Raw genomic sequence first — 25,281 nt, 5'->3', positions numbered from 1 at the left:
GCGCAGTGCACACACGTACCTACACAGGCCGGATGGTGATATATGTAGGTTTAAGTCTTTAATCCAAAGGGGAGGAGGCTATATAAAAATCAAGCAAAACTTAAATAGCAACTCCTCTATTTACACCAACAATTTTTATTTTGTTGCGTATATTATCCTTAGGTGATAAGTAATTTGTTCTCTGGAATCCAAGAAAGCTAACGTAATTTTTGTTTTAAGCTAATATCAACCCTAAACTCTAAATCATTATAAAATTGAGCATAACTTCAATTTTGTGTTAGTATATCCATAAGCAATTGAGGTTATAATAATCCCAAAGCCATTTTTTAAATGCATTATTTTAGTTTTGAGGTAATATATTCAAATTTTGATTAGTTTCAGCGTCATCATTACCAACTGCTTTATCAGAATATTTACTTATGTTAGTATAATCGTACATATATGTTCTTATGCAGGCAGTTTCTTGCGAGTACATGTTACATCGGTAATTACTGCCAAATGTACAGATTATTGCAAAATTTATTATGAATATGTACCAAACTAATAACTGCTATTTCGATTTACCATTACCTAAGGAATAAAGAGTTGCTGTTTTTAATGAGTTGATATAATCAGCACGTGACATTTTGTTACCTTTTGGCAGGCCTATTTTTTACATTTTTTTCACCTAAGTAGGGGAGACCGGGGTAAGTTGGCGAACGGGGTAAGATGACGAATCGTATGTAACTAATCAAAAAACACAGATAAAAGATTGGCGCCCCTGTGACCTTGAGTGTCACCATCTGCACCTACTAGGCAGGTGCAGCAGAATTCTCCAGTCAGTTTGAATGTGGCAGCTTTGAGAGGCTAACTGTTTCGTGAGCCATTGTTGTAATATTGAAGGTACGTATGTTAAGCTATTACAAGAAAAGAGTCCATTTGTATAAAATGTTTATACATGTAAAATTAAACGCTGACTTTTGGGAGTATTTTAATGTATAGATTGTTGAAGAAATTGTTTTAATGTTCTTAGTGAATTTGATAAAGCAAAAAAAGGGCTGCTGGGGCAAGTTGACGGGGGCAAGATGAATTCGTCATCTTGTCCCTGCAATCGTCAACTTTCCGTAGGTAATGACAATGTGAGCATTATTTTGTATTAAATGTGTTATTTAAACCAATGATGAACAGATATGAAGGACATTTATGTAAAAGCAAAATAATAATGAAATTATATAATATTATAAATATATTATCTGTGTTAATAGTCGTAACGATTTTGGTTGATGTTTTTCTTTGTAGATGCCCCGGTATTATAAGCGGAGAACGGAAAGGAGTTGGAGTGACGTAGAGATGACTGCTGCTGTGAATTTTTGTCGTGATAATGATATTGCGATGGTCGGATTGCCACCACATACTTCGCATAGGTTGCTTCGCATAGGTTGCAGCCATTGGATGTTTCGTTTTTCGGCCCTTTGAAGACATTCTACTCACAAGCCTGTGACAATTATTTGGTGTCACATCCCGACAACAAATGACTGATCGTAATGTGGAAAATATCTTCGCTGCAGCTTATTCAAAAGCAGCAACTGTAGGCAATGTCATCAAAGGGTTTGAGGCTACTGGGATAGAGCCTTACAACCCTCAGATATTCAAAGAATATGATTTTGCTGCTGCGGCTACATTGGAAGAAAACTTCCCGGAAGTGAAGAACTAATGTCCACTTAAATACCAATTTCATCTCACCATGCCTCAAACGATGTGTGGCTAAATTATATGCCTAATGCTTCAGGAGCTGATTCATTAGCCCAGACAGAAAAAAATAGTGATCTTATCGATGAAGCAGGGCCTACTTCTGGGAAGGCCAATGCAAGTTCATGTAGTAAAATAGCATCGTTTTATGATTTAAAACCATTGCCAGTGGCCCACAGGACAACCGCGACAAGGAAAAGAAGTACAGGATCAGCTTCAGTAATAACAAGCTCGCCAATTAAGAACATTTTGTTACAAAGAGATAGAGAGAAGAAGCAGAAAGAAGAGAATAAAAATGAAAGAAAAACTAAGAAAACTGAAAAACGAAGCTCTGATCATTCTGTAGCAAAACCATCAATCCAAAATAGTGTTTCTTGCCCTGCATGTGAAGAAGTTTACGTGGAACCTCCAAATAAAGACTGGATTCAATGTTCCACATGTTCTAAGTGGTGGCACGAAAACTGTTCCAATTATGTGTGTGACTTTTATTGATATTATTCAAAGCAAAAAAAAATTGCAGTTTTTCGTTACTATGTGGCAAGGAATTGTATCAAAGTCGTTCAATTATGTTACAATATATCTTCTTTACAGCCTGCATGTTGTTTAGTGTAGTTTATCTATAAAACTATTGTGTACTATGTCTATAAATATATATTTTTTTGTTTCGTCATCTTACCCCAATAGGTTCGTCAACTTACCCCACTCCTGGGGCAAGATCACGAATGTGCTAACTAATTGGTTTCTTGTCAATAACTTCAGAACTACACACATTAATACAACCTTGTTACATTTTTAGGTGTAAAATAGTATATACTTCGTATTGGTACCAAATTAGATATAATAAATGTTTATTTATCTGTTAAAGGCCATTTCAAAGCTTAACATCGTCAACTTGCCCCGGTCTCCCTACATACTGTAAACACTCGCACTATGTACACCTATTGTAATGAGCCTTAACCAAGACACAGAGAAACGGTCACTAAAATGGTAAATTTTTATAAATTTGAATAGTTATAAGACAGTTGCGCACATTTTTGAAGTTATGCTTCTCATGTACTTTAAGCATGCAACGAAATGCGCGCACACAATGGAACGGAAATTAAAGATGTTGACGTCCAGTGAATGTACGAGTTTATTATAGTAGTGCTACAAAGCAAAATATACAACGTAGAACGTGGTTTATTTTCAAATAAAATATTTTAAAACACTTACCTACTATGACACTAGGTTTATTGTTGTATATTTGTTTTTACCAAAATGACTTGAATAGGTCTGTAAATACGTCCTAAAACTTATGTTTATTGAAATGGCACTAAAAATTTAATCACGACACATTTTCACTTAACTTTAGGAAGATTTACCCTAATCGCAAACATGTTGAAAATGATGAGTAATTTTCTTCATTAAGATTTTAACTGGTATAAGTTACTTACTGGTTAAATTACAATATAATATTTATTAATAGCACAAAACGAATGTGTTTCCTGGCAAAAAAAAAATACAAATACTACATAACGTGGGCATTTAGAATTACGAATCACGAGTCAAATGTAGTAAAATATGTGTGACCTTTAAAATGCAACCTTAAGTTTGACAAATAGTTAATATCAAACGGAATAGCTAGCTCAGCTTCCGTCAAATTACAAATCAACAACAAAGTGGTAATATCACCGACGCCATGTATATTCTAAAAATATTTGTCAGCTATTAAATAATAAGTAAAAATAGAGAAAAACAAATTGCAGGAAATGTCTCATCTGGTTTGAGACTGAAAATAATACTAGTAGTTGTAGAACTACTATTATTATATTATTAGTTGTAAATACTAGAAGTTTGTTATTATATTGTTACGAGTGTACTGGAGACGGGGCCACGGGGCAGGCCAGTGGCCTGTCTAACCATCAAGCTGGCACATCAGCCCGCGGTTGAGGCGTGGTCCATTACTTCTACACATCTAATCCGATTATTAATGGTGCCTCGATACCCCCGTCTGCCCCCTTTTTCCGCGCTTTCCCATTGAACTCTCTGCGCTACTGGATGGTTCGGCTCGTTTCAGAGCCCCGCTTGCGTGAAGTGGCGTAGTTAGAACACCATTGTTCTGAAAGCTTCAGGTGTCAAGTCAGCAATGATGACGCCACACATCGAAGCGGTGCGAGACCATACCAGATTTGAGCTGAGGGCCATAAAAACGGTGACGCCAGCCTCCAAGTCAGTGAAGTGAAGAGGGCGAGTGACCCCTTGGTGAGCGATCGTGGACGACGAGCGATGGGCTTCGTGTGGGAAGACTGGTGCATCGGGGACCGAAGCATCCGGAACTGTGGTGGGTGTGTGGCAGACGAGTTAGTAGTGCGAGGCAGTCTGTCGAGACAGAGTTGCGCGGCAAGAAACGAGCAGTAAGGAGAGCCACTGTAGAGCCGAGTTACAGTGGAGGGAGTAAATTGTGGACCTTATGAAAGCGCGATACATTTGTGGATAGACAATCGAATAGTTTTAAATTAATAGTGTAAATAAATGATAATAATCAAATTATAGTTAATACTTGGGCTATAGTTTTAGAACCTGTTTTCCCACACGTAACAATATTAAACATCTCAATTCACTCCTTTTACCGTTATACTCAAACATATTTAATCACAGGTGCAAAAAGTCCCTCACTGAGGGGCTCGCTCGCGCTTGCAAAAAGGTAACTGTGAAATGGGAGTGATAAACGTAATTTCGCATCGCCTACTTTACCACTGAGAATGCATAAGATTTTGCCTCTGAATCTTCTAAGCGTGTACATTAATACACGGATATATTTTTAGTTGTCCTTAATGAAATTTAGAAACTTATTATGTGTATATATGTATGTACTGTAACCAAAAATATCCTTGAGTGAAATGATGGTCACATTAATTGCTATCTAGTTTGAATATTATAATAAAATTAAAATTCTTCTACCTCTGATACGGAACTATACGGAAAACTTATTTTTTTTTTATCTCTACGTATGATTTTAAAAACAAAAATTATATTTGAGATGAATTTTTTGTTACATACGTTTCCATTCTTAAAACACGGTTTTCTATTAGCATATTTCCTTAAAATTGTATTTTCTGTGGTTCAATGGTATGATTACGTTACAATTATTCAAAACATTATACTATTAGTTTAATAATTATTGTCAGTTTTTGCCTCCTCTTTTAAACTTATGTCTTAAAGAACGCTGTCCTTAGTAATTATCATTCTATTTATCTAAAAACGCCACCATACAAAATGTGTTATTAAATATATAGAAAAAACTAACCGTTCTGACCATTTGAACCATATGTCGTATATAGGGATTTTTCTTCATACAGTTTGAGAAAAACTTATAGATACTTTATTATAAACAAAAACGACAATACCCGCAGTGCTATATAGGTTGTAGGCTATCTTGGCATTGAGGTTTAGGTTAAGCTGCATCGAAGTGGAATCTTGCGCCTACTTTTAACTTTGCAAGACAGGCGGCATCATCAGAAGAAAATAATTAGGCTCGTTCTTTGAAAATATTTATGAATGCATTTCATTTTTTTATAGTTCATGCTACCCAACGCGGTAAGTAAAGTAAGTGAAGTAAGAAAGAGAAAAAAATATAGTGATAAAATATTTTTCCTCAGAATGAAAGAAACAAAATAGTACAGAATAGTTAGTTAATTATAAGTTATTATAAGTAAAGACACACTTACCTTTTAAACACGGGTGGCTATCCAAGAGACATCCCTGGAAGTCTTGAACACACCTGTATACTTGCGTGCCATCTTGCTTTAATTATTTTTTTCTGGTCGATTGTTACCTACTGCTCGAAATGCTGTCATGTTAGTGAACATCGGCCTATCTCTAGAGATACACAACGCACGCTAGAAACACCACTTTTCTTGGACGAATTATCGCCACGGCATGTTTAAAAATATTTTCTTCACTTAACATGCAAAGTATTTTCTAATTCATAAATTTTCAGATAACATCTTCCCGTAGGTTTCAAGGTTAAAATGTAAGTAATATTCAGATAGGAATAAATTGTAATTTTATTTTATGTTTTCATTTCCTGTTTCGATGTTCACGTGATTCCTTACTAGGTACACATATTTTTCAAGGACAACTTTGCAGTATTTTCCATTGCTTACATCGTGTTAATTTTAGTTTACATAGCTGTAGTTACACTTTTCCACCACTTATATATATATATATTTAGCTTTAAACTAATTTTAAACTTTGCGATAATTTCTCATACCACACACTGTAGTTGATGCATCATAATAGCTTCACTGCACAGTTGTGTTTGTTAAAGGATGATCTCACCACTAATTTGCATATTCAAACACTATTCAATTGCATTCAGGAACTCTTCGTTCAACCACATGCCTAATTCTTCCTTCGCTCAACGTGAATTTTAATGAAGTCAAACAGTCTTGCTACAGTTCAAAAATATACAAGTTTAGATAAAATTATAATCGTTCTAGAATTACATATCACTAAATAAATAATATCATATTGTTACTGAAATATTAATAGATTTTATGAAGATTCCTAAAATTTGCCTAACCATGGTCTTCATTAAAATACATTTTGAATCAACCAATATTAAGCACTTTGAACTTAATCACTTTTACCAAGAGCCTCAATAACATTAGCTGTCTTTAGTATCTTTACATAAATGATGAAAGTTCCAAGAGATGGATACATAAAAATTTTGGAATTAAAAACTGACGGAATAGAATTTAGATCAGGAATGTTGATATAAAAATGTTAATTTGAAAAACAGTTATTTTATTTTACACTTGTATTGCAATTTCGTGTTGGTGTTATGCAAAGCAAAAAAAGGCTTTTGTCACATTAATCTTGTAAATATGAGTGATGTCATATATAAATAAACGTTTAATTGTAGATGATAATTTCTAGTGTTGGTAAAAAATAACCAATCTCCTCATCCTCCCATATATTTCTTCCATTATAACGAATAACTTAACTTACAAAGTGATAAAAATGTTTTTTCTTAGTAATAAATGCTTATCAAAAACAAATATTTCTGCACGAAAAAAAATTAATTAATGTTAGAGAAATGTTTAAACTGCCACACTAAAAATAAATATCGCTGCCAAAGTACATTAAGTAAAAATACACCCTAACTTTGGTTTATATGTCAGTCAATGTGTAAGAAACGAATACAAATTTCAAGTTATAAACAAATTTTTCATCGTAAACATACTATCTTAAGTAGAGTAGATTTTCATAACATATAGTTTTGTCAAGAGTAAACCCACATATTCTTATCATTGAAGGAACATCACTACTGTAACATCGATGTGTCTGGACTTTCCAGTCCACACAAGGCACAGAAATAATAAAGAAGTGCTACGCATGCAGACAGACTAGATTTTCGGAAACGTTTCCGCAACGTTGCAGCAACGCGGAGGTTGAGCTGTGCGAAAAAAAAACCGTTTCCGCAACGCTGCAGCAACGCGGAGGTTGAGCTGCGTGGGGAAGGAAACGTTTCCGCAACACTGCAGCAACGCGGAGGTTGAGCTGCGCGGGGAAGGAAACGTTTCCGCAACGCTGCAGCAACGCGGAGGTTGAGCTGCGTGGGGAAGGAAACGTTTCCGCAACGCTGCAGCAACGCGGAGGTTGAGCTGCGTGGGGAAGGAAACGTTTCCGCAACACTGCAGCAACGCGGAGGTTGAGCTGCGAGGGGAAGGAAACGTTTCCGCAACGCTGCAGCAACGCGGAGGTTGAGCTGCGCGGGGAAGGAAACGTTTCCGCAACGCTGCAGCAACGCGGAGGTTGAGCTGCGTGGGGAAGGAAACGTTTCCGCAACGCTGCAGAAACGCGGAGGTTGAGCTGCGTGGGGAAGGAAACGGCACGAGGAGGCGGGAAAGGTGAGCGAGTGCGTGAGCAACTTACTTGCCACCCCAGAGGCGTTGGGGTCTTTGTGCGTGTGCTTCATGTGCTCCATGAGCGCCTCGCCGCCGAGGAAGAGCTTGTGGCAGATGGGGCATGACGTGGCGTTGGGCCCGCCGATCAGTGCGGCATGTTGCTGCAACACAGGGACACGAAGCTGAAGCTCCTGCGAGACAATGCACACACACCGCATGGACAACTTGTAACACGACCCGGAGACGCGGCCATGGCGCGTGGCGCCTCGCCGCCCCAAACTGCACTGCCCTTGCGTTCGCGCTCTGCCCGCGAACTCATCTCTAACTAACCTGAACAAAATATCCACTGAACGTCCCAGCTAGACTGAACACTTTACGTATAAGTCCGACAAACATCCTCGTACACAACTACACGGAATTCAACTTTGGCTTACGCCTGTTTCAACTGACAACTGACGTCCGTTTTCTGGATGGATTGGAAACTTTTATAAAAGATTTTCAAAGTGTTCAGGTTGACTGGAACGAATTTTTTTTGTGGCAGGTTTAATTACGAGTGAATATTCCTAAATAATGATAATTGACCGACTCGAAAGTCTGCACGAGAGCAGAAGAAAACGCACTAATGATCGCAGTGCAGCTTTGGGGTGAAGCGCCACCCGAAATGGCCGGGCCTCCAAAAAACATAACACAGACACTTGAGTGGCTAAACAAGAACACCCACACAGCACGTGCACAACATATCAGCACCGCAGCGGGCCAGGCCACTAGCATGGCCATAGCGAGCTATGGTTGTGCCTGCGGCTGCCTTGCACGACATAACAACACCAACAGCAACAATGACGACCGCACAAAGTCGTTTCCCTTAAAGTTTTCAATTGTCTTATCTTTGTTATGTGGTTAATGGTTTTAATACAACATGAAACTTACTAGGAGTAAAACAACAGTACAAACAATTTTAAATAAGTTACATATTTTTACAAACTCAAATTTATTTTCCAGTTAATGGAAATTTCAAAGAGTTCCATACATTTCAAGTTTGGCTACTGTTAAAAATTTTATTCATTGTCCTCTGTACAGATAAATTTTGACAAAGTAAGTTTATGAAATTCACCAGTGATTGGGTTTTAAGGCTTACTTTATCTAATACTATGAGAAAAATAATAGGCTACACTCAAACTTTGATTGCATGATTTAACATAAATTTTTTTGTTTAATTTAAAAAATGTTACAGTGTAGGCTACGATGCACTTATTCCAACGGTCACGGCCTGTCAAGAACTCGTTAGAATAAAAGCATATAAGATTACATTCAATTTATCCTATGGTGTTGCTAAGGAATTCTATGCGTGCGCAGTGCGATGTGTTTAAATGTTAATTCTGTTTACTTGTGATAAGAATATATTTTTTGTTATGAATGTATATATACACATATACATATATACATATAATGGTCATTTTCGTGTTATGTTGTTTTCAATACCAAATTTGTGTAGTGGTCACAAAAATGTTTTTAAGGTTTCATTAGAAAACTTTGTTATATAACAGTTCAAGATTTTTTGAAATTATATCATCAAACTGAGCTTTTAGAAGTTATAAGTTTAATATAATAAGTAACAGTAGGAAATTTTCTCTCAGTGCAAAATGATAAGCTTACCACTCAAATTATCACACAGAAGCATTTACGAAAAAAATTTTAAACACTAGATTTTAATGTTTTTCGCTTAGAGGCGAAGAGTCATGTGTTGAGCTAGCCTTTGTAGTCTTTAGCGAAATTCAACCAGCAACTGAATGAAGCATTGTTTGTTTCCAACGTTGTAATAATCCATCTTTGCAGAAAATAGAGTATTTTTTGGTGCAATTTTGTTATAGCTCAAAAATGTTTTGTTTGTGCCAATACAAAATTCAGAGAAACATTAAGGGCATTATAATTTGCTTGTTGCCGAGTGAGGCTAATACAATGGTAAACATTTGACCATGGTTCTCAAGTACCTAGATCATAAACCTGGTACAGCTGTCCCGATTTCTGTTTTTAATGGTTTTCCCCGATTCGCGACCGGGAAATGCGGGTATGGATATTCGCAGTGGGCTGTATTGTATTCTTTCCCCATTCCCCTGCATGACGTCAGTAGCATTAAAATTTATCAAATAAAGAACAACAATTTTCTTTAAATTGCCTTAATTCCTGCATTAACCCAACTGTATAATTTTATTAAGCATAATTCAGGCCAGACTGTTACTATTTATTTTATTGCAATTTCTGTCAGTAATAAATCACAAATTTTCCTGCATAACTAAGGTAGCAATTTATAGATAGTTGTAAATGGTAATTTAAAATGGTATATAGTTTCACGTTGAAAAAATCTAATAGTCGGATTTAGTATCGCATTATATGTTTTTTAGGGGCGCTGAATCTGAGTATGGAGTTATCCAACAAAGATACCTGGTGCGTCTAGATATTTTCGCAAAAACAGCAACAATTTCTCTTTTTTTTTTTTCGCTTATAAGTTCAGAAGTAGGTATGTGTGGTAGCGAAAAGCAGACTAAATGTTCCACAATGTGAGCTCAGCCGTCCCATGGGCTGAAGGCGGCGATATCTCATACAAACACATTATTAGGTTCACACCTCATGAATACACCAAAACTCCCCCAGGAAACTGTTCCCGTTAGGGCGTAGTCCTGGTTAGAAGAAAATATGGATCTTTTACATGCCTGACACTGTTGCCAGTGTCCAAAATAGGTTCCAAGAACCGGGAAATAGATACGCCATTTACATTCGCGGCATGTTACTGGAGAGCGCATGGCTAGGTCGAGTGGTTGAGGAGACCCATCCCAACTTCGGCCCCACCGACCCGCCCCCAGCTCCGCCGTAAACCCCCAGACCACTTACAGAGCTAGCCCCCTCTGTGGAATCTGAGTAGAACCGTCACGGAACCATACCTCTCACATCCCTGGGACCCCTCGGTCACCCAGTTGCTCGTGATCCAGCTGAGGCCTGTCCAACCTCTACTAGCTCCGCAGGCTAGTACCCGAGCTTAAGTAGCTCAACACTTCCATTCGTCAACAGGGCGGGGACCCTTCGGAGTGTTCTCCAAGCATAGGAGGACCACTACCACCACGTTTCCTACTCCAATCCTGATCCTAAGCCATTAGAGGAAACCTCAGCAGGAAACAATTACAGTAAGGATCAGTCCCATGGTACCCTTCATTTTCAGGTATAGTGCTTTCTCGGACAGTCTCGTGGCGGCCGAGCCCCCCCGAATAAGGACATGGATGTCCTTGTGTACACCAATATCAGCATGTCTCCCGCCCGACGGTTACAGCTGTGCCAGAGCCCGGGTAGGTAAGGTAACACCAAACCAAAGACTGCCTTAATTACCGATTCTTAGACTATCCTCCGCCCAAAGGGTTACAGCCTTGCCAGAGCCCGGATGCCCTTACCGGGAGAACATCTCCACCACGCTACCACCCTTCTCTATTCCATATGCATCATCAATTCAACACATTGAATCCAATGCTTTGAGACACCACCTAGGGTTTGGGGGTCCAAAACCCCCCAGTGGGCTTTCTGCAGGAGCAAGGCGTAGTCCCTGCCCACAGCTTACTAATCCACCAGAATTCCCATTCCAACACACCGAGGAAGTCAGAGGAGTGGGCACCCCCGGCATATCCCATATTTGTTTAGACACTGGCGCCACGAGAAGGCTATGGGTTGCCGTAAGCAGGAGAGGCTATATATTCGCTTCACGCGCCCTTTTTGGAATCCTGACGAGAGCTTCGCTCAGATACTAGAGACGACTACAGCTCCGACACGTCATAGCTCTGCTCTTTATTCCCAGGGGTCCTCAAGGAACCCCAAGGAACTCAGTACCCTTAAGCCAGATATCTCATACAGTGGGCTCCGAACAACTCGGCCACCGGCTCGGTGCTCATGAGTCAGGCTCATGCCGAGCCCATGAGCCTCGCCACATGAGCGACCTCTGCCACCGAGGACCGTGGAAGCAGAATCCGAGTCACGGCTCTAGCGCACCTACTACGTGACACCAAGAGCAACGCCAGAAGACTTCGCAAGTCTTCTCTTCGGAGAATCACAGGTGCGCTGCAGCTTTTAAGCGTGAGGACGACATCGTTTTCAAGGCTTGGTCACACACGGAATGTTGATAACTTATTTTTTACGGCATGAACTTGGCGTCAAGACTATTTCTGTCAGTTTTAATACTATAACTCCCTCACAAATATTTTCAACGTATATTCACTGAGTGTAATAAAATCGGTGTAAAAATTCGCGCCGGTGTTCGTAATTATTGGTGACCGGAAAAAAATTCGTAAATTCATTTTGCGATAGGGCTAGATTTCCAAAACTTGTAACTTTGCTCTAATTCTGCTATTGGCTCACAGTTTATCTGGAGGACTCTGGGCCAATTAAAGACCATCGACCAAAGAAGCATTGAATCACGGGCTACCCAGTTCAGAAATCTCACCAGTCAGCAGCCAACGAGCAGGTGGCATTTTCGTGAGTAAGAAGAGGATTGTGGAAGCTAACCTAGAGGTCATTGAACCCTGAATTTTTCCAGTCCCTAGTAATTATCATCACTTGAGCGACTTTTTACACCCAATATATTACACCTTGTAAATATCCGTTACATATTTGTGACAAAGTGACAAATGCAACGGAGGTATCTTGTTAAATTCACAGAAATAGCCCTTAATTAATAGTAGTGACCAAAAGTTAAAAAAAATTCAACATGACTTGTATGAAGGAGCCTTAAGCTACATACAGCGCTTGGACAGTAATGATGTCCTGTTCATTTTTTTTTACTTATTCTTATTCCTAAGACCAAACATCGTAGGTATTCAATTACTAGCAGACGGAAACATAATATTGTAATAGAGTACAACAATATACAGCGAAACATGTTTTCCAAACACCCTACAAATTAATTACGTGCCAGGTGGCCGTGTCCTTAAATAAATATTTAAGCTTTCTGTGGTTCATTGTTTTTCGAGACTGGAACCAGCTAGTTATGTATTTTTTTTTCCTTCTTTATTGATGGAAAAACTGCCGAAGACTTACCCTACATACAACAAACTAAATCACGTGAAAGGGACCTGAACGGCGCAATAAATGTTTTAGGATTGATTGTTCATTTAAGATCCAACTGAGCCAGCAATACAGGTTAGTTACGTGACCACAGGCTTTCTTCCCAACAAAACATTTATCTTACTTAAGCACCAGATGCAACTCTACAGCTTGAATAATGAGGGCGGTCGTTAGCAAAGAGTTTGTTACTGCCAGGGTTAGTTTGCTCGTAAGCAATTGCAGAATTTCGAAAACAGCGCTTCGATTTTTTTAGATGATTAGTTAGTACTTTTAAGAAACATACATAAAAAGAGAATCTATTTTGCTGGCCACAAAATCTCTACAAATTCCCTTTTAAATCAGCCTGAAATTTGAACACTTTCAATAAACTCATATAACATCAGATGACTTTAAAATTACAAAGAGAATATCTCTAAACTTATCATTCCGTTTAAAGTTACTGGTTGCATGTATGATGACTAGATACGTGCGAAATTCGCGTTTCTATTTGGATGCAGGGTAGACGCATACCATTATACGCTTGAATCGATATTTTATTGAACCGTTGGTATTTTAACACGCCCTGAAGGACAACAAACCAACAAGAAAACACTTTGAAAATTTTTATCCAACTACGTATATGCAGTGCAGACAGAAGATAAAATTACTCAGCAGCGCATGAAAAAAAAGTACATTGACTGGTTTGTGTAAAAGTGTATGGAGTCTAGCACGACACCAGAAAATACCGTGAATTTCACAGATTTCTATAAATTACACATGAAGAAGCAACGAAACATAATCTTTGGTAATACTTCGGATTTTCTCCTGTCCATATAGTTGCAACAAGCGTAATGTTAGTGTACTTTTTAACAGTTTCAAAAATAAATCAAGGTACAAAATAAAAACTCTCCTCCCCTTTCGTGCGTGTGTATTCAACGATATGAAAACCACGGTCATGATGGTGAGCTTGTTAGTTTCATTTCTGATGAACAAAAAATCACTAACGTGAAGGTGCATTTACAAATGTACATTTCACAAAGGCTAAATGTGGTCGTGAGCGACGTATTAATAATATTTTAAAACATTTAATTGTTAATAAAATCCTAAAAAAATAAATATTGATAATTTTTTATGATTTTTTTAATTGAAGTGTAGATAAAATCGGTTGGCAACAAATTGGACAACGCACGAACAGTCAGAACAAGCTGTAGCAATAGATGTGTGGTAGGTAATGCATATAAGGCGACTGACAAATTCGAGTCACCTAAATCCTTCAAAACTCTAGAAGTTTCTTCAAAATTCTTCTAGGGAAAACGTTTCATTTTCTAAATATTTTTCTCCCTAGTGAACTGCTATAAGCATAAATTAATATGTGTTTATAAATAATGTATTTCTTCCTTTTCCAAAATTCGGGTTTTAAGGGGGTGAAACATTGTGGACGCGAGCAGTTCAGTGGTTAGCTATAGCTGTAACGTTTCGAACATGGAAATGGACGAGAGAATTTTAATGACACGAAACCATCCAGCAACAAGTGTTTGACCACACCTGCCGTACACATGGTAATTTTTTCCATGAAGACCTGCGTGTTCTCATAGATAGGTATGTGTATTAGTACGAGAGCCACTGATTTAACTTTATGTTACGGTCCAGTTTACAAATGCAACATTTGTACTAAAGTCCACGGTACTGATTCGAGAACAGCTTACATTTTACGAGTAAATTTTTAAATTGTAAAGAGGTAAAATAATTTGTACACAAGTTCAAACTCATATGGGTATGTGTGACCTATAAATAAAAAAAATATTTGGGATAAGATTATTAAAAAGTACAACATAGAAGTGCTTAATCATAGATGATTTTACGGGTTTTAAAATTTTTACTTGCATTGTTATCTTCAATATCCCATGACTTTGCTTCACAGTTATTAAAAATATTTTGCATGTTTATAAGTGAAGCTGCTGCATTATTTAAAAAAATATCTTATCATATTTTCACTGCAGAACATTCAAGAAATAGCGTTTTCAAGAATTTACTTCGTGAAAAAAAAACAGCGTATACAAACAACAGTTTTGGCGAATTGAGGGTGGCGGGGGGGGGGGGGGGCGGGGGCAAATGTTCCGTAAACAAACTCGCGTCTGGACGAGACTGCAATTTGCCTCAGTAACCACGCACGGACAAATATGGATCTCACGCCAAAGTTGACTAAGGCACTGGCCTTACAACATGCATCCAGTGTGCGATATTGCGTAATTACTTTAAACGTAATGAATATTGCTATCATGAGCACTCTCAGAATGGCATGCTCGAAAAGAAGACGGAGTCAAAATTTGTCAACAATAAAACTGTATAGTTGATAAGAATTCCGGACGCTTGACTGGTCAGGATTACAATTTTTTTTGCTGTCCCTTGTATGAATTAGTTCAAAGGCGGTATTAGAGCGAGATAGTTTAGATTTGTAAAAGTTATAAATGCACTCAACGCATAAATTCAACGATTGGAAAACTATAACATGCTCACATTTTATTGAAAGAGTGTTTTTTATGCACACTTAATGTGTACAGGTATTTTTAAAATTCTTCAGTACGAGATGACTGTTATTTTTAAGATTGAAGTTTGCATCCTTTGGCCTATATTTAGTTTAAAAACACACTAGGACATCGCTCAGACTGCCACTCTAATCAAAAACGTCCGGCTGGTTTTAATGTTGCGGGTAATTTTCTCGGTCATAAAAGTTTTATTTCTTACGATATACACCGAAAATATAGGTCCTATACGGACACAGTTACTCATATTTCGTAGATACTTTACATCTTGATACATCTAGAATTTAATACAGCTTTCAATGTACAATATTTAAATATAAAACTAAGAACGTAAAAGATGTTATAATCTGGAGTGAATATATAAAACGGCAAGAACGTGATAATTGATACAGTTTTAAGTCTGATGAATCTATGTTAAATACTATATACATATATATTCTTTGTATTAGTCCATCTACTGCATTAGTTTTTCTTATTAACCTTTCTCGCTATAAATAAAAGGAAATTATAAAGGAACTTATTTCGTCCAGATTTTTGTAAACTTTTTCTCTGCCGAATGAATGGGAAAGCTTTTCTTAATCTGCGAACCGGTGATAAATTATTTACGGAACTGGAACTGAAATTTTCGTGCAATAAACAGACGGCAAACAAGAATCTACTTTTAAAACGAAGTGAATAATAAATGAATAAAAAAATGGAAATCTCCGGGCGTGACTTCTGTAACTGAGCTATGGTATTCTAGTTGACAACGTTTTTAAACCAAAGACAAGTAGGTATTATAAAATGAACAAGATGTGTTGACTGCCAAAGCAAATAACAAAAAATTACGTTTTAGTTTTTATAGTAATGGAAAGTACAGTGAATGACATTTTATTTAAATAAGTTATAATGCTTTGTTATTTCTTATTATATTATATGATATATTTTTTTTAAAAATAAATTACTTTTTTATTCGCGGAGCTTGATCGAACATTGCATGAGTAAATAAATTACAAATAACGGTTATTATTCTTGTGTACAGACAAACGTATCACACTTAACAATACTACGCTTATTACGGTCCTTATATTTACTCGTGCATATATTGCTTTAAGTTCATTTTGCAATGCGCAGTCAAATATTTTTCCTTGATATTTCACGAATTTGCCGAAAATTCTTTCCAAATTTCCCTCTAACTTGATATATTTGTTTACAACTCACACCTATATGCACGTGTAGGCTTTTTTAATGATACTGTTTACCACTCAAGACTACAACTGGACAAAACAAAAAAAAATAATTTTAATAACTAATTAACGATAACATAAATACATTGTGTGTTTATTGCGAAATATCTGTGTTTAAAGCCCTTCGTGAAGATGAAGGCTGTGTGATGTCTGGATGTTTTTCTAACATCCTACAACCAAAAAAAGTGACTTTTATAAATAATTTCACTAAAATAATAAAAGAAAACATCTCACAAATATTAATGGTATACAGGGACGCATATTTTGACATTGCGGATAATAGTTTATCCTAAACATGCAGCTTATTGAAAAATTTACTACCCGAACAGAAACTGTTTTCGAGAAAAATATTTTTCTTATTGACAAATCTTGTTAAAATAATAAAGCTTTAAAAAATATATTTCAATTCACTCGAAAATATTTTGGAGTTAGTGACATATCATCTCTAGCTATAAAATATACATATAATGGATAAAGACCGGAAAAATTCGCTAGAATGTTGACAGGTCTTACAAGTCAGTAGCCGTTGAGCCAATGAGCATGTGGCATTTGCCCGAGTGTGTAGGGAATCTTGGAGACTATCCAAGAGATAATTGAATACGCGAATTTGTGCAATCCCTAATAGTGGCTTGGATGTTTTTCCAAGGAACACGATTATTGCTGTTGCTGCTAACTATTATTTTAATTGCTAAAATAAATATTTAGAGAAGTCAGTAGTGAATAATTTCTGCAAAACTCTTTTTCGCTGATGCGATGTCTTTCGCCGTAGTCGTTAGCGTGAGCTGTGATGGCAGCCAGAAGGAGCGGGCTGGTGCGGCGCTGGCTCGCTGGAAGGAGCAGCGTCCCAGAGGGGTCTTGGTTCCAACTGGGTTCCGGCAATCGCGATCTCTTCACTGCTCACCGGAGCCCTTCCTGCTGGGACGGTTCCTCTCTGGCAGCGCATCCACTGGATGGAAAGTTCTCGTTATTTCCTGATGGCGGGCTAGAATATGTGCGCATTAGATTAATATTCGTATATTCATTGACTGCCGCCATAATAAACCGTCTGTTCGGATTGACCATGGGTTCACTGGGTGTTTTGAGGGGTCCCAGCGTGATGTGGGAGATCGGGGAAGGCGCCAGCAGTGCTGTTAAAGTCTTAGGGCTCAGGACACAGCCAACTGTCTGGCTAGCTGAGTGTGGTAAAGGGGCTGAGGCGGTGACTATGCTGGGTTGGTGGCCCCAGCCACTGGTCGACACCGAAGCTCTAATACCCTCCCAATCTACAACAGGGAGCGATACCTCACAGTTCTGTTTTCTTAAATGCTCTGGAGTATTTAATCAAAACGAATTGGAATGTTACTCCCACCCTACCCTATTAGGGCGCATATGTGGGAGGGGAACGCGAGAACGCCGGCCCTAAGGTCGGAATAATCTGATCATGGGTTTGTTGGTTCTGGGTGTCTTAAATTGTCTTTATAATATTTTTTGACACGTCGAATAACCCATTATCTAACGACAGGTGTCTGTAATATGCACAAGGGTTTGCGAACTAGCAGGTCCCTGCTGATGGGATATTGGAACAAATTAATTTTTCCTGCAGCAAATGGAAATATAATAAACTGTGATTTACAATATAGAATAATCTGTGTTTTGGTAATTCTGTTGCTTGAACTGAAGTTAGCAATAAAAACCAAAATCTCTGTTTTGGAAAAGTGAAACTATAATGACTGAAAACTGTGCTGGCAAGTTGCTGCTGACTGATAGATCAAACAGATTTTATTTCATATGTTGGCTTAAAGAACGTTCTTCATTGGAAAACTAGTAAAAACCACTGTTGAGATCTAGTAACTGAAATAAAATATGGGAGTCCACTGCAACTGTTTTACCAAATTTTCAGTTAAAATGAAACTATTCAGAGCTTGGAGTGTTGGAACTGTAGCTTTCTTATGTTTTTTTTTTAAATCGAGATTACTTACTACTATCAATATTTTAGTTCACCAAATATATTCCGGGGTAGCTCTACTATCATGAAGTTTAATTTGACGCACCAATACGTTTGGCGTATCCCGAAATATGTATGAAAGTGAAAATATACGGGTTTATGTTGCTATACGTGGATACGCCATCTTCGTGACGCTTTTAAGTTCATTGACTTCCGTTAAATTTCCACGAAGTTACCGCTACAAAATGCCGCGTACCGAGGGCTAAGAGGTTTACACGACAAGAAATCAACTCGGCGGGTCAGAATGAGCCTTAAGCGTGTCACGCGGTCGCGGCAGACGACGGGCGACGCCATGTTCAGACGGCGCGTTAAGCGGCGCGGTTGTTCGCGAATGGTGGTTTACCGAAACCCGTGTTGATCTGCCAGCATCCCCCCCATCTTCCCTGCCCTTGTGGCGGGCTTTCAGCCGCTTCGCGAGAGCCCGGCCCCCTGAGTGGCGCCTTTATTATCCCGACCAGTCACCATTTTTCTGCGAATAAATTAAGCGCGCAGCAGCCATAAGAACTGCCGAGGGGTCGTCGCAGGAGGGTAGAAGATTTTTTCTCTCCCCCCTCCCTTTTCACTCTCTCTTTATATTCGACCCCTCACAAAGTAGCAAAAAAATTAGAGGGGAATTTTTTTCCCATGGAGCTTTCGGCGTTGCTTAAAATAGCTACATTGTTACAATTCACTCTGGCAAATAACAGTCAAAGCACTGGATACTTTCGAATAGTTCTACGATAAAGATAAATAATTACTTTCGATACTCAGTTTTTAATGCTATTAAATTCGATTGATTGTTAATTTCTGCTTAACCAATTACGTCTTTTTTGGAAATGACGTCATTAGATACGGCTACACAGAACGATACACGGAAAGATAAAGGAATCTCCCTTAGCTGTTGTGGTAATAAAACATCCCTGAATTAGCAAGTTTTGATTTCGTGAAACCGTGGGAAAACCGAAACCAGGATGGCAATAACAGGATTCGAACCCGACGCCTCTACTATACGAGTCCAGTGCCTTACAGCTGCGCCGGCTCGTTGCTTGCTTTCGTACAAAAGCATTATTAATGGCATTGGGCGGTAAACAAGTGTAGGAATACTTGTGTTGAAGTTATAGACAAGCCGAGTTTCACCGAACGGCATGGGTAGCTTACGTAGGACGTTAACTAATAACTAGAGACCGGAAAAAATTCGCGAATTAATTTCGTGATAGGCTGGAATTGAAATACATATACCATGTTGCTGTGCCTGCTATTGTCTCACAGTTTATGCGGAGCACTGTAGGCCATTGAGAAACCCTTGACCAGATAAGTGTCGAATCAGAGACTAACCGGTAAAGATGTCTCATAATACACCAGCTAATGAACACGTGATATTTTCTCAAGTATGCAGATAACTGTGGAGTATATCCTGGAAATCATTGAAACCGCGAATTTTTTTTTAGTCCCTACTAATAGACTAGGATAGTGAGATTATGAACCATTAAAAAATAGCGTATTTATGGAGGAGAATGAGCAGTTTGGTATGGCCAAGAGGCAATTTCACTCGTCTTCTTACCGTAGAACGGGATAGCCGACATATTAACTGAAATAATTTATTTATCCTAGTTCATAACCATTCCCAAGTGTAAAAAATATTTGAATATTAACTCACATCAAAAAGAAAATCCTGAAAATTTAAAGACGTCACATGTTTTTTTTTATTACGGAACCCATCCCGTTTTAATACAAATAACGAGTTAAAAATTTTCTAATTGAAATTGGAATTATAAAATTATACTTACCCGTGATCATTGCTAAATCGGCGATACCATTAAAAGTCCTTTGAACGTGGGTAGTTACAGTTTTATTTTATTACTTGCTCACAGTGTTAAGAAAATTTTTTGATGTTAGAACGAAACCATTTGACAAAACTAACCCTGCAAAATAATTTATTTAAATGTACAAAATAATTATTTTCAAGAGATGTTAATCATATTGGATACTAAGAATTTCTTCAAAAATAAGATTTTATTAGTAATATATTGCTATCTTACAATAATTCCCTTTATATTACAGGATTTTTTTGTAATTGTGAATTACATAAAAAATTAGAAGTAGCTCCAATTTTCTTTTCAATAAAAACATTATATACTAATAATAAGACGAAATGCATTGAATTAAAAAAGAGAAGAACTTAGCTGGATAGGGCACCTCCAGAGAACACGCAAGAAACACTATGAAATGAAAATAAAAAAGGTTGAAATGCTTCTAACATGGCCACGCCCTCATAAACAAACAGCATGGGCAAAGTATCGTTGATACTAATTGCTATGAAACTGATTAAAATAGCAGCCCACAATGATCTGCGCTGTTAGAGAAACATCAGGCTCACAATATGACTTCTGAGCTATATTATAACAACTGTGGTCCGCTACTACTGAGCAGGACAAGCACAGCGCCGTGTTTTGAAAAGTGCGTTTAGCTTACGTTCCGGATTAGTTCTGGATGGGGGCGTCACATTTGGCGTTTCTTTGTTTACCGAAACGAGCAGCCACTCTCCTGCCTTATCACGCACATTTCCACACGGCGAGGGGGAGACACAGCAGAAAGTGAAGCAGTGGAAGTCAAAACATAAGTCGTAACGTCGTAATGTAGACTGGACTAAATATTACTACAGCTGTTAACAATGTCAAACTGTGACTAAATAAAAATGCGTGGAGTCCACGCACGACTGAAGTGAAACTTCTTGCATATCTAATATTAAACGATCAATTATTTTGTATGTATGTATGTATGTATGTATGTATGTATATATATAAGCATCTAGGAAATGGCTCTAACGATTTGGATGAAAATTTGTAGTTTCGCTTTTCAAGTTTTTTCTATACAGGTGTCCTCCCTGAATAACCGCGATTTCACAAAGAAAAAAAAACTTCTAAAATTTTACTCTATGCCGGACCGGACATGGCTTCGAATGAATGTAGGCAGGCTAACAGTTTCTTGTCTCTCTACTGATTAACCATCGCTGCGCTATCTCTACATTCCAATGTCAACTAATGATTGTCAAATTGTAAAGTCAATATTTCATCACATTTTGTAAGTCGTCATTATTTCTTTTTATGACCAGAAACCATAAGATATAGTATTAAAGGATAGTCGTAATATTATAAAGATATGTTTGGCATATTATTACGTTTGGTATGAACCCTTTTAAATCAGCTGCTCAAATTAACCTGTAGTTTTAATTTAGATTATCAACAACATATGGCTCTCGTATCCAAAAGCAAAAATGTTTATTTGTGTTATTTTGTTAAGCTATCATCGGTCGTATTAGCTAAGTGCATTGTGAAACTATAACAGTGTGCTTTTGCGCATCTATCTCAGTCTCTGTCTAACAATTGGTGACGTTGTTTAGTTGTTATAGTGAAATGTACGTTAAGCTGGGTTTACATGTTGCTGAAGTTTATGGCAGTTTGGTTTCCATTAAAGTAAATTAGAAGAGAATTTGATACCTGTAATTAGTTTAATTGCCTCATTTATGTCTGAATAAGTTTTTTATCTATGGTTTTCTCTTCCTTCGTCCTACCTAGGTTTCAAATGAACGAGAGCATTTAAGTTTCACTAGGTTTTAATATATCTCGGAGTGTTTTTTTTAGTAAAATACGTATACTACACAAGTTCGGCTAAAATAACACTACCTATACATTTGAGCATTGACTTTAGTTAATTGTTTGCTATGACCATTACGAGTGCCAATTGTCGATGAATACATACGTAATAAAATCGTTTGTATAAATTAAAAAAAAACTGTCTGTAGTACGAAACTACTGGGCGGGAAAATAAAGTGGTAATTGAAAATGATGAAACAAAGTTATTTGTTGGTTAGTTTACCATCTTCCGAAAAAGCCACTTATTTCAATAACTAAGGTTAAAAAATTAATACTGTGTTATTCTTGAGATATAAAACATTATTAAAAGTTTCATGTTTATTTATCATTTCACAAATATTTTAATATTTAATTTTTTACAGTTTTAAAATTTACATGTTATTTTTCTCCAGTTTTAACTGCAAATCTGGCACCTCGCTTCCCTGAACATACCTGATAGACCTTAGATTTCTCTACCTGTAGCTCGTATCCATATTAAAAATAATGGTAATTTATCAAAGAAGGTTCCCCGCTAAAATAAAAATAAAATTGCATAAAGGTTTTTCTTTAGTACTACGTGTCCTGATTAAAGTCATTTAATATTTTTAATTTTGCTAACCTAACCTATCCAACCACTTAAAACAATTTATACTCTTTTAAATGCAGATTGCATAAAATAACCAAATGTTGAAACAATTCTAGAGTGTTTGGAATAAGACTCGCATGATCCAACCAGTCATTTATACGCTCTAACAGTATTTTAAATGCAGCTAACCAAACCTAAACAACCATTCAAATTATTTTACAGCATTATAACTAACAAAATATAACCCAAAATCTTATCAAATGGTAAACTTCCGATACAATATTTGACATATCTAAATGCCAATTTACAGAAACATCAACTGTCACGGAAGGAACACAAAAATACGATTTTCAGATATGTATTTAAATATTTTTCAGAAAATTACCAAAAATAATTTATATAAAACAAAATAAAACTTACTCTGATGCATGAAGATTAACATTTCAAATTTATAATACTATTTTTGTTATTAGGCTACTATTAACAGAACTTTTCAGAAACTTATAATTTTATTAACTGCAAATTTTTGTTTGGCGTTACCAATTAATATTTAAGGACACGTTTATAAGTATTCCAATCAGGGCCGCTGAGAGAATTTGTGGGCCCCTGGGCAGCTGGGGTAGTAGGCCCCCTTCCTATTTTTTTTGCATACCACTACTACATACTATGTATACCACAAATATATATGGTATCATAAAATTGCATCCTTCATTTGAACATAAATAACGATTTCCTAGTTACACAAAAAAAGAGCTTTTGCATGTATTATCTCAGTGCACTTTTACATTGTTAATCCCATCAAAATACAAATAATAATTAATTTTGATGTATATATTGCTAAAAAACAAAAAAATCTTGAATGGTAATCAGAAATTGCATTATTATATGAGTGTTTAAATACATAAGTATAATAATTTTTTCTGAATATAAATAATAATTTAAAGTAATAATAAATTTTATTACTTCGAAAACATCAAACACATTGAACCACATTCGTTACATTGAAAAATTTGTAATACATATTAATAATTTATACAAATTAATTTAATACCCTTAGTTCGATGCAAAATCATAAATGACATGCATTTTAAATAACAATGATATATATTTTACATCCTTCTAAAACACAACAATTCAAATGTCATATACTATATAAAAATGTCTAAATTTAATAACACTTCAAAATGTTTTACAACAGAACAGTCATTACTTCATATCGAATCACTACATTCAGAATATTCATACACTGTAGTATATTATTTAAAATTTTAAACATATAATGCATTTAAAAGGATTATGCTACTCAATAATATTGATTTACAAACAATTAAATAGTTCAGAAGTAATCACAACAAATCTGTTTTCCGTGCCTTTTTCAAAGCAAAATCGTTAATTACATCGTCGTAGTTCAATGACCGAGCGAGATCAAGCTAATCCTTTCCTGAGACATAGTTGAGTGATGTACATTTTTTATTTCCTTCATATTGCTGAAGGACCTTTCGGCTTCGACAACTGTCACGGGAATTGTGCAGAACACTCGAACAGCGATACACACGTTTGGAAATAAACGATCCAATTTTAATCTCCGTAGTGTGTTTAAAAGCTGGATTGGTTTCAACTGGTTTGGACCAATATTTGAAACATGAATTGATTTGAGATGTTTCATTTCATCAGATATCTCCAGCCAGGGCCCATCACCGCATTCTTTACTTCAGAAGGGCGAGTATAAATGGCACTGACCCCAAGTGGAGGGGTGAACGGGACCAAGCAAACCTATTGTGCGCGTACCTGGCGTTCCCATTTCTGCTACTACGTAAGTATTTTGGTGTGAACTGAATGTTACAAGTACTGCTCGGTTAGGTTATTGGTTATCGACTGTAGTTTAAGGAACACACAAAACACACATATATATAGTACAAGATAATTATATAATTAATAGCAGGGGAAAAATGTTTTTCCAGCCATTTATTTTCCACTTCCCAGCCGGGCGCCCGGGCCCCTAAGGCTACCGGGCCCCTGGGCATTTGCCCCTTTTGCCCCCCCCCCCTCTCGGCGGCCCTGATTCCAATGTTAAGGGGCCTCCCTAGTAAAAATGTTTAGCGCGGTGGGCCACTGGCCACGTGCTACTGCCAGTGGTTGGGCGTGGCGATATACCTGAGCCTGTCGCCTGCGCCGCGGTGGAGGGGGGAGAGGGCGTTTCAGCGAGGGGGGCGGAATAATGGGAGGGTTGTCATTGTGTGGACTTATACCTGCGTTATCTGCGAACAAGATCGTGGCAAGAAAGGTGACTGTTTTTCCCTTTCGCTACATTCAACCAAAAGATAATGTTCTCATATTGCCTTGCTTGCTTCCTGACAGTGTTTATTAACTTGAAACATTAAATTAGTGTTGCGATCCAGTCCATATCCATTAAATGCAAACAATCGTCAATTCTGTTTAAAACATTTATTTTTATTTTTTAATTATTTTCTACATAATTAATAGATTTACATACATTACAAAAAATTGTCACCAAAAATTGATGCGTTAGCTTGTGTTTTCAGAAAAAAAATTGTAAAAATTGTTATAATTAAAAAAAAATTTACAGCATTATACTTTAGAACTGACATTTGTGTGATGAATGGTTTTGCACGAAC

General features: G+C 37.1%; 1 protein-coding gene across 3 annotated transcripts in view; it reads right to left on the bottom strand.

Annotated features, from left to right (window-relative positions):
• The window catches only part of LOC134529223 (zinc finger protein 628-like), a 384,650-nt gene that overhangs the window by 57,330 nt on the left and 302,039 nt on the right, over window positions 1–25,281 (bottom strand). For all 3 annotated transcript variants that reach the window (XM_063363097.1, XM_063363096.1, XM_063363098.1), the window contains one exon: window positions 7,648–7,810. In XM_063363097.1, the coding sequence (XP_063219167.1) occupies window positions 7,648–7,810 (163 nt within the window). The remainder of the gene's footprint in view (window positions 1–7,647; window positions 7,811–25,281) is intronic.

Source organism: Bacillus rossius, chromosome 2 (genome assembly GCF_032445375.1).
Source record: "Bacillus rossius redtenbacheri isolate Brsri chromosome 2, Brsri_v3, whole genome shotgun sequence".
In the NCBI taxonomy this organism is placed as follows: Eukaryota; Metazoa; Arthropoda; class Insecta; order Phasmatodea; family Bacillidae; genus Bacillus; species Bacillus rossius.
Note: the sequence above shows the minus strand (reverse complement) of the source record. Positions and strands in the feature narration are given on the sequence as shown.